At 44.1% G+C, this 12808-nt stretch overlaps 1 protein-coding gene across 4 annotated transcripts in view; it reads left to right on the top strand.

The window, feature by feature from the left end:
• Nucleotides 1-12808, top strand: part of RFC1 (replication factor C subunit 1) — an 83852-nt gene that overhangs the window by 62497 nt on the left and 8547 nt on the right. For all 4 annotated transcript variants that reach the window (XM_073645975.1, XM_073645995.1, XM_073645986.1 and 1 more), the window contains 8 exons: nucleotides 219-333; nucleotides 409-497; nucleotides 1513-1650; nucleotides 1807-1902; nucleotides 1976-2074; nucleotides 7264-7418; nucleotides 7510-7627; nucleotides 10026-10171. In XM_073645975.1, the coding sequence (XP_073502076.1) occupies nucleotides 219-333; nucleotides 409-497; nucleotides 1513-1650; nucleotides 1807-1902; nucleotides 1976-2074; nucleotides 7264-7418; nucleotides 7510-7627; nucleotides 10026-10171 (956 nt within the window). The remainder of the gene's footprint in view (nucleotides 1-218; nucleotides 334-408; nucleotides 498-1512; nucleotides 1651-1806; nucleotides 1903-1975; nucleotides 2075-7263; nucleotides 7419-7509; nucleotides 7628-10025; nucleotides 10172-12808) is intronic.

The following is a 12808-nucleotide window of genomic DNA, read 5'->3' as shown; positions in this document are numbered from 1 at the left end:
GCTGTGTTCTTGGCTAAAAACTATTCTTTACTCTATTTTTACTTGTATTTGTTTCCAGATAATTGCTATTTTCTGTAGTTTGGGAAATCAATGCAAATATACATTTCTGACTTTCTTCTGATCTGAAGATTTGATCAATGAGCAGAGAATATTAATGCAATAGATAATGAAAGGGAACAGGCCACTAATACTAACGATGTGATGTCTTGGTACACTAGGAACTGGGCTACAATTATGTGGAGTTGAACGCTAGCGACACTCGCAGCAAAAACAGCATGAAGGACGTGGTAGCGGAGTCTTTAAATAACACCAGCATTAAAGGGTTTTACTCGGGTAAGGTTTTGCCATATGCCAGTTTTTATTGTGCGTTCCGGCAGATAACTGACAGCATTACATCTTCTTCATTAGGGACCAGCAAAGTTGTAAACTCTAAACATGTTCTGATCATGGATGAAGTGGATGGGATGGCAGGAAACGAAGACCGCGGAGGAGTACAGGTACGCTGCTTCTGTTACTGAACTCCATATCCAATAATGGTACCTCTGATAGGGGGCTACAGTCCAGTCACTGCCCGAATATTAAAGTATTTAGAGTTTGTTACTCCCACTTTCCATGTGTTATGATTTCCTAATTTTGATAACACGTGGGGCACTTGATAACCTGGTAGGGGGATGTTGCTCATGTCCTGCTCATTTCATCTGTCCCTGGTCCGTATCGGGGGTTCTTGCACACATCTGCAGATACTTCACTATACAGACTGCTTACTTCCGAACCACATATCTTTCTAGACTGCCACAAACTACCCCTATAAAAGCCCAGTCACAATTCCATCAATGCCTCCTATGCTGCCCACCTTACCCCCTCTGCCAAGTCCTGATGTAGTGGGGTTCTAGAAGTGCACAGAATGGACATTTTCACCCATAGGAGTGCACTGTCTGTATGAGACTTCCTTTATGAGATGTGTTCTTATAATGACGTATATAAAAGTCCAGCTCACCATGCAGATGGTATGTTCATCTTTGGATGCACGGAGACTCGTAAAAGTCCAATTATAGAGATTTGAAGAAAATCAACAACATAAAGAAAACTTGCAAAAAAAATATTTTATTCTGTGTGCAATAAGGAATCCTATTACATTTGCATTACACAAGGCATCAGATTTCAAACATATACTTCTTTTTCAAGCCCCTCATTATCCTTACTGAGCTCTTGGGGTCCATATACTAATGCCCCCACACACATTAAATAAAAATAATCGGGATTTGCTGTCCATCTAATGTGTATGGGGGGCTCCCAGCTGTCCACCAACAGATGACATTGGGGGAGAGAAGGATCCAATGACTTTTTTTTTTTTTTTTTTTTTTTTCATTTGGCACAAAGATAAGCCGAGAAGAGTCCGGCGGCTCTATTGTAATTAGTAAAAATAAAAAAAACCTATGTTATCCAGCACACTCCTTTTCATCCATACTTGCTTGCAGTAATTCATTGAGACTTTGACTTATTCTATTTTAGGAGCTGATTTCTTTGATTAAAGGTTCAAAGATTCCCATAATCTGCATGTGCAATGACCGGAATCATCCTAAAATCCGATCACTATCAAATTACTGTTTTGACCTTCGCTTCCAGAGGCCAAGACTAGAACAGATAAAGGTGAGGCTGCCTGACATTGGTGCAATTTTTGTATTTCTGTTTGTGGTTTTTTTTTGTTTTTTTTTATTATTTGTTTTGTTTTTTTTAAACTTGGAGTTTCTACCTTTTTTCATTGATCTTAGACCTAAAGTAACACATATCTCCTGTTTCTCTCAGGGTGCCATGATGTCTGTAGCATTTAAGGAGGGTTTAAAGATTCCTCCACCAGCTATGAATGAAGTCATTCTTGGGGCAAACCAAGATATTCGGCAGGTGAGACACAATGCACATAAGTATTACACGTAGGAACTTCTTGGTTTGATGTGTTTTTCTTCCTTCTTCTAAGGTCCTGCATAATCTCAGCATGTGGTGTGCTAGCAGAAAAGCCTTGACTTACGACGAAGCTAAGAGTAACGCCAACAATGCCAAAAAGGACATTAAAATGGTGAGCAGCTGCGGAGATTGTCCTTACATATGTCATGTACTAGTGACACAGACTTTTATGGATGGATAGCATGGTCTTAAAATTTACTTTAAACTTTGAATATATCTGAGAATATGTACATAAACCCCTTTAAAGCCCAAGACGTACCTGCGCCCTGGGACTTAAGAGCCAGATAAATATTAGTACTTCATGGCTATCGCGCCCACACACATGTTGTGCAGGCGCGATCGCCACCGGGTGTCAGCTGATTGTCACAGCTGACACCCGGTGCTATGTGCTGGGAGCGGTCCCGCACCGCTCCCGGCACATTAACCCCCGCAAGTCGATCGCAGCATTGCGGTGGCAAGGGGAGGTGATCGCAATACTTACCTAAACTGCCGGCGTCCAACGCTGTCTGCCGCGGCTTCCCGGATGTTGCCATGACGACCCGATGTCGTCAGGACAACATCCGGGTCACCGGACAGCAGGAAGATACTTTGGTCATGTGCAGTGCATGACCAAAGTATATTCTGCATCTGCAGCGCTGACAGCCTGTATAGCTCAGGGTGCTCCATCCCTATGCTATACAGGCGATCAGAATAAAAAAAGTGAAAGTCCCATAGTGGGACAAAGAATAAAAGTAAAAAAAAAAATTAAAAAATTGTATAAATAAAGCAATGCAAAAAAATATTTTTTTCTATAAAATAGCTTTTATTGTGTAAAAGCGCCAAAACATAAAAAACTATATAAATGTGGTACCGCTGTAAGCATAATGACCTGAAGAATAAAGATACCTTATCAATTTTACCACACGCAGAACAGAATAAAATATTTAAAAAAAAAACCAATTCCTGAATTGTTGGTTTTTGTTTATTCTGCCTCCCAAAAATCGGAGTAGAAAGCGATCAAAAAATGTCACGTGCCTGAAAAATGGCACCAATAAAAACTTCAATTCATCCCACAAAAAACAAGCCGTGACATGACTCTCGGCCAAAATATGGAAAAAATTATAGCTCTCAAAATATGGCGATGCAAAAACTAGATTTTACAAAAAAATGCGGCTTTTAGAGTGTGACAGCTGTCAGTCATAAAAACCCGATATGATTCTGGTATCGCTGTAATCGTACCGATCCGAATAATAAAGTCGTCTAATCACTTATACCGCACGAGGAACAGCGTAAAAAATAAACTCTAAGGTTGGGGTTGGGATTTTTTTCAAAAGTAAAAAAAAAAAAAAAAAAAAAAAAAAAAGATGTCGATATGGCTACTAGTGTTGAGCGCAAGTGCTCGCTACTTGAGTTTGCATCGGATGCTCGGGTATGCACTGAATATCGCGGGTGCTCAAGTGACATGCTCGAGTCTCTGCCCCATATGCTTCGCGGCCATAAAAACCTCGCGGGGATTGCCTGCCATGCACGAGCAATCCCCGCATGTTTTTTTATGGTTGTCTAATAACTGTGAAACATGTGGGCGGGGACTCGAGCATGTCACTCGAGCACCCACGATACATGGTGCATACCTGAGTACCCGATGCAAACTCAAGTAGCGAGCACTTGCGGTCAAGACTAATGACAACTTATTCAATATGATATCAATATGATATTCAATATCTAATGTTATCAAATTCTGTGTTGCACCTCTGGGTTCAAAATGTTCACTATACCCCTTGATAAAATCCTTGAGGGGTGTAGTTTCCAAAATGGGGTCACTTGTGGGGGGTTTCCACAATTTAGGCACATCAGGGGCTCTCCAAACGCGACATGGCGTCCGCTCTCAATTCCAGCCAATTTTGCGTTCAAAAAGTCACACAGCGCTCCTTCCCTTCTGAACTCTGCCGTGCGCCCAAACACTGTATTTTCCCCAGATATGGGGTATTGGTGTACTCAGGAGAAACTGCACAACAGTTTTTGGGGTCCATTTTCTCCTCTTACCCTTGTGAAAATAAAAAAATTGGGGCTAAAACATAATTTTTGAGGAAAAAGTTAGATTTTTTTTTTTTTATTTTCACGGCTCCATGTTATAAACTTCTGTAAAGCACTTGGGGGTTCAGGGTGCTCACCACACATCTAGATAAGTTCCCTGAGGGGTCTAGTTTCCAAAATGGTGTCACTTGTGGGGGGTTTCCACTGTTGAGGCACATCAGGAGCTCTCCAAACGCAACATGGTGTCCGCTAATTATTCAAGCAAATTTTACATTCAAAAAGTCAAATGGCGCTCCTTCCCGTCTGAACCCTGCAGTGCGCCCAAACATTGTTTTTTCCCCACATATGGGGTATCTGCGTGCTCAGGGAAAATTGCAAAACAAATTTTGGGGTCCATTTTTTCCTGTTACTCCTGCGAAAATAAAAAAAAAATTGGGTCTAAAGTAACATTTTTGTGAAAAAAAGTTAAATGTTCATTTTTTTCTTCCACATTCCAAAAATTCCTTTCAAGCACCTGAAGGGTTAATAAAGTTCTTGAGTGTGGTTTGAGCACCTTGAGGGGTGCAGTTTTTAGAATGGTGTCACTTTTGGGTATTTTCTGTCATGGCAAATGTGATGTGGTCCCTAAAAAAAAATGGTTTTGTAAATTTTGTTGGAAAAATGAGAAATCGCTGGTCAACTCTTAACCCTTATAGCTCCCTAATAAAAAAAAAAAAAAAAAAAAAATTTGGGTTCCAAAATTGTGCTGATGTAAAGTAGACATGTGGGAAATGTTATTTATTAACTATTTTGTGTGACATATCTCTCTGATTTAAGGGCATAAAAAATAAAATTTTGAAAATTGCAAAATTTTCAAATTTTTCTCCAAATTTCATTTTTTTTCACAAATAAACGCAAGTGATATCGAAGAAATTTTACCACAATCATGAAGTACAATATGTCACGAGAAAACAGTCTCCGAATCAGGGGGATCCGTTGAAGCGTTCCAGAGTAATTACCTCATAAAGTGACAGTGGTCAGAATTGTAAAAATTGGCCTGGTCATTAACGTGCAAACCACCTTGGAGGTTAAAGGGGGTGACCAGTTATCATATATCCACAGGATAGGTGTTTATTAGTAGGAGTTCTAACTTGGCCTTGCTTGGCGACTGGTATCTCTGTTCCTCCTATTCTGTGCTGTCAGGTATCTCCGGTCCTCCTTTTCTGTGCTGGCTGGTATCTCTGTTCCTCCTTTTCTGTGCTGGCTGGTATCTCTGTTCCTCCTTTTCTGTGCTGGCTGGTATCTCTGTTCCTCCTTTTCTGTGCTGGCTGGTAGCTCTGGTTCTCCTTTTCTCTGCTGGCTGGTAGCTCTGGTCCTCCTCTTCTCTGCTGGCTGGTAGCTCTGGTCCTCCTCTTCTCTGTTGGCTGGTAACTCTGGTTCTCCTTTTCTCTGCTGGCTGGTATCTCTGGTCCTCCTCTTCTCTGCTGGCTGATATCCCTGGTCCTCCTCTTCTCTGCTGGCTGATATCCCTGGTCCTCCTCTTCTCTGCTGGCTGGTATCCCTGGTTCTCCTTTTCTCTGTGGCTGGTAGCTCTGGTCCTCCTCTTCTCTGCTGGCTGGTAGCTCTGGTTCTCCTTTTCTCTGTTGGCTGGTATCCCTGGTTCTCCTCTTCCCTGCTTGCTGGTATCCCTGGTCCTCCTCTTCTCTGCTGGTTGGTATCCCTGGCCCTCCTCTTCTCTGCTGGCTGGTATCTCTGTTCCTCCTTTTCTGTGCTGGCTGGTAGCTCTGGTCCTCCTTTTCTGTGCTGGCTGGTATCCCTGGTCCTCCTCTTCCCTGCTGGCTGGTATCCCTGGTCCTCCTCTTCCCTGCTGGCTGGTATCCCTGGTCCTCCTCTTCCCTGCTGGCTGGTATCCCCGGTCCTCCTCTTCTCTGCTGGTTGGTATCCCCGGCCCTCCTTTTCTCTGCTGGTTGGTATCCCCGGCCCTCCTTTTCTCTGCTGGCTGGTAGCTCTGTTCCTCCTTTTCTGTGCTGGCTGGTAGCTCTGTTCCTCCTTTTCTGTGCTGGCTGGTATCCCTGGTCCTCCTCTTCTCTGCTGGCTGGTATCCCTGGTCCTTCTCTTCCCTGCTGGCTGGTATCCCTGGTCCTCCTCTTCTCTGCTGGCTGGTATCCCTGGTTCTCCTCTTCTCTGCTGGCTGGTATCTCTGTTCCTCCTCTTCTCTGCTGGCTGGTATCCCTGGTTCTCCTCTTCTCTGCTGGCTGGTAGCTCTGGTCCTCCTCTTCTCTGCTGGCTGGTAGCTCTGGTCCTCCTCTTCTCTGCTGGCTGGTAGCTCTGGTTCTCCTCTTCTCTGCTGGCTGGTAGCTCTGGTTCTCCTCTTCTCTGCTGGCTGGTATCCCTGGTTCTCCTCTTCTCTGCTGGCTGGTATCCCTGGTCCTCCTCTTCTCTGCTGGCTGGTATCCCTGGTCCTCCTCTTCCCTGCTGGCTGGTATCCCTGGTCCTCCTCTTCCTTGCTGGCTGGTATCCCTGGTCCTCCTCTTCTCTGCTGGCTGGTATCCCTGGTCCTCCTCTTCTCTGCTGACTGGTATCCCTGGTCCTCCTCTTCTCTGCTGGCTGGTATCCCTGGTCCTCCTCATTCTCTGCTGGCTGGTATCCCTGGTCCTCCTCATTCTCTGCTGGCTGGTATCCCTGGTCCTCCTCATTCTCTGCTGGCTGGTATCCCTGGTCCTCCTCATTCTCTGCTGGCTGGTATCCCTGGTCCTCCTCCTTCTCTGCTGGCTGGTATCCCTGGTCCTCCTCCTTCTCTGCTGACTGGTATCCCTGGTCCTCCTCCTTCTCTGCTGGCTGGTATCCCTGGTCCTCCTCCTTCTCTGCTGGCTGGTATCCCTGGTCCTCCTCCTTCTCTGCTGGCTGGTATCCTTGGTCCTCCTCCTTCTCTGCTGGCTGGTATCCTTGGTCCTCCTCCTTCTCTGCTGGCTGGTATCCCTGGTCCTCCTCCTTCTCTGCTGGCTGGTATCCCTGGTCCTCCTCATTCTCTGCTGGCTGGTATCCTTGGTCCTCCTCCTTCTCTGCTGGCTGGTAACCCTGGTCCTCCTCCTTCTCTGCTGGCTGGTATCCCTGGTCCTCCTCCTTCTCTGCTGGCTGGTATCCCTGGTCCTCCTCCTTCTCTGCTGGCTGGTATCCCTGGTCCTCCTCCTTCTCTGCTGGCTGGTATCCCTGGTCCTCCTCCTTCTCTGCTGGCTGGTATACCTGGTCCTCCTCTTCTCTGCTGGCTGGCACCTCTTAATTATGGTTACATATGTTTGGTTTTATCAGGGTCCTTTTGATGTTGTGCGCAAGGTGTTTTTTAGCGGTGAAGAAACTGCTCACATGACCCTGATAGACAAATCGGATCTCTTCTTCCATGACTACTCGATGGCTCCTCTATTTGTTCAAGAAAATTATGTTCATGTGAAACCTGCAGCTGCCGGGTAAGAGCCTCTAATCTGATGATTTACTCGACTTGACTTCTACATAGACAGAATTGTCTAACGAGCCTAATTTCTTATTTTGCTTTTTTAGAGGAAATCTGAAGAAACACTTGCTGCTCCTGAGCAAGGCAGCAGACAGTATATGTGATGGCGATCTTGTAGACAGGGCTATTCGTAGTAAGCAGGTCTGGAGCCTCTTGCCTACACAGGTAAATTATTTTAATAGTAAATTACTCAATTTTCACCTTTTTTAAATTAACAAAGACTATTAGGACCCTATAAGGGACAGAAGTATTCAAGTTTAACAAGTAGTTTGTAGAACAAGATTCCACCTACAGGTTTTTACCATCTAGCAGAACTGTAGCAGATTTTCACTGTATATTAACTTGAGGAAAAATGATTCACGGTGCAGGAGATCTGAAGAAATCTCATGCATGTGCTGAGAAACAACCGCAGCGTAAATTGTCAAGAACTATGGGTTTGAGATCTGCAGCCGGTCAGGTTATGCTGTGTCTGCAGGTGTGAGTCTTCCCCTTTGCCGATCTTCACTCCTTCTTTGCAGTGATATCCGCAGAAGTAAATGCTGCTGAGGGAGATTCACAGAGGAGATGCTACATGGGATCTTATCCTAAGGCTGAAAGTGAATGTTGAGTGCTTTTTATTTAGATCAATAGTCTCGAAGTTCAGTGTGAATTGCATTTTTATTAAATCTCCATAGCAATTGGCGCTCCAGTTCACGGATACAGAGCACTTACTGGTATAGACAAGGATGTAAGCGATAACCTATTCACTGCCTGCAGCTGCCAAAAAGATGGACACCTCTTAGCACTGTGTTTAAGTTTAATATAACCCCTGTACGATCATTTAACATAAAGTTACCTCATATGGGCACCAGAGGTGTTATGGAGTAGGCACAGGAACTGAGTCCGCACCATACCTGGCAGATGCCAGCTGTGTCACTCAGCCAGCATCCCCACCTGTAGCAGCAGTGCTGTGCCAATGAGTTACCATGGCAGGCAGGGACCTACTGAAGGCCCCATGGCAGGCTGGGACCTGCTGAAGGCCCCATGGCAGGCTGGGACCTGCTGAAGGCCCCATGGCAGGCTGGGACCTGCTGAAGGCCCCATGGCAGGCTGGGACCTGCTGAAGGCCCCATGGCAGGCTGGGACCTGCTGAAGGCCCCATGGCAGGCTGGGACCTGCTGAAGGCCTCATGGGAGCACATTCTAGTCCTCTAGAGCAGGGCAGGGAATTTTTTTGTTTTTTTTTGCCAAGGGCCATTTGAATATTTATATCATCCTTTGGGGGCCGTACAAATTGCGTACTTGCTCCAAACAAAGTACATCCTGACAATGACACTAGGGTCAGGATGTAATTTTTCATTGCAAGCGCCTCAGTGTTCATCAGTGACACTCAAATTACAGCTGCCGTCCCAAGCACTGTGGTCCCCTGGAATCTGCCCGGGGGCCAGATAAATGGTCATCGAGGGCCATAAACAACCCTGCTCTAGAGGGACTAACACAAAGTCAAAATAGGGAAAAAAATGTTTTTACAAAAAAGAAAATCGCACCCCTTTTCCTCATTAAAATAAATAAAAGAACAAATAATGTAAAAAAAAACAAAAAAAAAACATATTTGATGTCCATAAAACTATCAAAATATAAAATCATTTAAATCGTTCACTAAAAGAAACAAGCGAAACTCCAGAGTTGATGATTTTGGATCACCGAACTTCCGCTAAAAATGCAATAAAAAGTGAACTAAACGTGGAATAATATGGTACAGATAGCAATGTCAGCTCCCGATGGCAGAAATCCATTTTCACACAGATCCATCAAGGGAGAAATAATAAAAAGTTTCTTGTTTTAGAAAACGGCATCACCTTGTTTTTTTTCTTTTTTTAAAACAAAACTGCTGAAATCAGACTCGGTTGCACATTAAGTTTGGTATCACTGTAATTGCACCGACCTGAAGAATCGTACAGCGAAGTCATTTTTCCTACACAACAAACTCCGTAAAAAAATTGGAATTTTTTTTCCATCTTTCAGTACATTATATGATAAAATTACAACTCCGCCATATGGGGGATTATTTATTGAGGGATATGTCACTGGAAAAACAAAAAGTTCTGGCTCTTGGAATATTCCAGACTTGCATGGTTTATATTTCTGCAGTTAGAAAAATAAATGTAAGCGCAAAAACATAAAACAGTCTGGTCATGAAGGGCTTAAAGGGATTTTCCAGTACTAGAAAATTGATGCCTGATCACATTCAAGTAAATGGGGCGTAGCGGCAATACACAGCATGGAATTTACCATCTTATACTGTATATAACTGGCAGTGACCTCTATAATACGCCTCCTATACCGTAGTTTTCACACATCAGAGCAGGTACTGTATGTACTACAAACCCCAGCAATCAAGTCCTGCTCAGGGTATGAAGAGGAGCGTGATCCGCCAGGAACCTAATGGACCAGGTCTCCTGAGCACACAGCAATGTCACACTGAATTCTACATGTTGTTTTTTTGAGGCTGATGGAGAAAACATTTGGCAAATATCTTCTTCTTCCTCCAATACTTTTTCTTGACTGTGTAATTCTGTGCGTAGGCGATTTATGCCAGTGTCCTTCCCGGAGAGCTGATGAGGGGCTACATGTCACAGTTTCCAAGTTTTCCTAGTTGGCTGGGGAAATACTCCAGTACGGGGAAACATGACCGCATCACCCAGGAGCTGGCCATGCACACATCGCTTAGGTAAGAGCCCTTCTTTAAGTATTTCATAGGTTCTTAAACTACCTGTTTATGTGGAATCACTTACCTAAGCCTGCCGGTGATCCGGAGTACTGGACTATCCGAAAAACACTTGTCACATAACAGTAATTATCCTTAGGCTGGGGCAAATGTGTCTGCGACAGGTGGCGTGGCCAAAGATCCTTGTAAGCTGCTGCTACATCATAGTGTAATCCTAGTAAGTCTGTTTCTGACTTTTTGCAAATCACTTGTGACGTCAAAGTACCTGGAGGGCCACAAAGCAACGCCATTCACCTGTACCATGGTGTGACGTACCAGTGCATAGAGCGATCTATTGCTGCACCACCTATGTCACAGCTAAAGTCACCGTGTAGCCCCAGCCTAATTGTTACTACCGAGGTTACCCGAAAATAAGACCTGGGTTAGGGCTTATTATAAGGGCTTGTATTATTTTTTTTCCATGAACAACAATCCACATTTATTCAAATATAATCATGTCCACACACGCTGCACATACACATGTATATACACATACACGCTGCACATACACATGTATATACACATACACATGTATACACACACACGCTGCACATACACATGTATATACACATACACGCTGCACATACACATGTATATACACATACACGCTGCACATACACATGTATATACACATACACGCTGCACATACACATGTATACACACACACGCTGCACATACACATGTATACACACACGCTGCACATACACATGTATATGCACACACACGCTGCACATACACATGTATACACACACGCTGCACATACACATGTATACACACACGCTGCACATACACATGTATACACACACGCTGCACATACACATGTATATACACACGCTGCACATACACATGTATACACACACACGCTGCACATACACATGTATATACACACGCTGCACATACACATGTATATGCACACACACGCTGCACATACACATGTATACACACACACACGCTGCACATACACATGTATATACACATACACGCTGCACATACACATGTATATACACATACACGCTGCACATACACATGTATACACACACGCTGCACATACACATGTATACACACACGCTGCACATACACATGTATATACACACGCTGCACATACACATGTATACACACACACGCTGCACATACACATGTATATACACACGCTGCACATACACATGTATATACACATACACGCTGCACATACACATGTATATGCACACACACACGCTGCACATACACATGTATATACACATACACGCTGCACATACACATGTATATACACATACACGCTGCACATACACATGTATATACACATACACGCTGCACATACACATGTATACACACACACGCTGCACATACACATGTATACACACACGCTGCACATACACATGTATACGCACACACACGCTGCACATACACATGTATATACACACACACGCTGCACATACACATGTATACACACACACACGCTGCACATACACATGTATATACACACACACGCTGCACATACACATGTATACACACACGCTGCACATACACATGTATATACACACACACACGCTGCACATACACATGTATACGCACACACACGCTGCACATACACATGTATACACACACACACGCTGCACATACACATGTATATACACACACACGCTGCACATACACATGTATACACACACGCTGCACATACACATGTATATACACACACACGCTGCACATACACATGTATATACACACACACACGCTGCACATACACATGTATATACACACACACGCTGCACATACACATGTATACACACACACACGCTGCACATACACATGTATATACACACACACGCTGCACATACACATGTATACACACACGCTGCACATACACATGTATATACACACACACACGCTGCACATACACATGTATACACACACGCTGCACATACACATGTATATACACACACACGCTGCACATACACATGTATACACACACACACGCTGCACATACACATGTATATACACACACACGCTGCACATACACATGTATACACACACGCTGCACATACACATGTATATACACACACACGCTGCACATACACATGTATATACACACACACGCTGCACATACACATGTATATACACACACGCTGCACATACACATGTATATACACACGCTGCACATACACATGTATACACACACACACGCTGCACATACACATGTATACACACACACACGCTGCACATACACATGTATACACACACACGCTGCACATACACATGTATACACACACACGCTGCACATACACATGTATATACACACACACGCTGCACATACACATGTATATACACACACGCTGCACATACACATGTATATACACACACACGCTGCACATACACATGTATACACACACACGCTGCACATACACATGTATATACACACACACGCTGCACATACACATGTATACACACACACGCTGCACATACACATGTATATACACACACGCTGCACATACACATGTATATACACACACGCTGCACATACACATGTATATACACACGCTGCACATACACATGTATATACACACACACGCTGCACATACACATGTATATACACACGCTGCACAT

The sequence above is a fragment of the Phyllobates terribilis genome, unplaced genomic scaffold (assembly GCF_046119375.1).
Source record: "Phyllobates terribilis strain yellow unplaced genomic scaffold, ASM4611937v1 Scaffold_1__5_contigs__length_1240528914, whole genome shotgun sequence".
Taxonomy (NCBI): domain Eukaryota; kingdom Metazoa; phylum Chordata; class Amphibia; order Anura; family Dendrobatidae; genus Phyllobates; species Phyllobates terribilis.
This window is presented reverse-complemented; position numbering and strand designations above follow the sequence as displayed.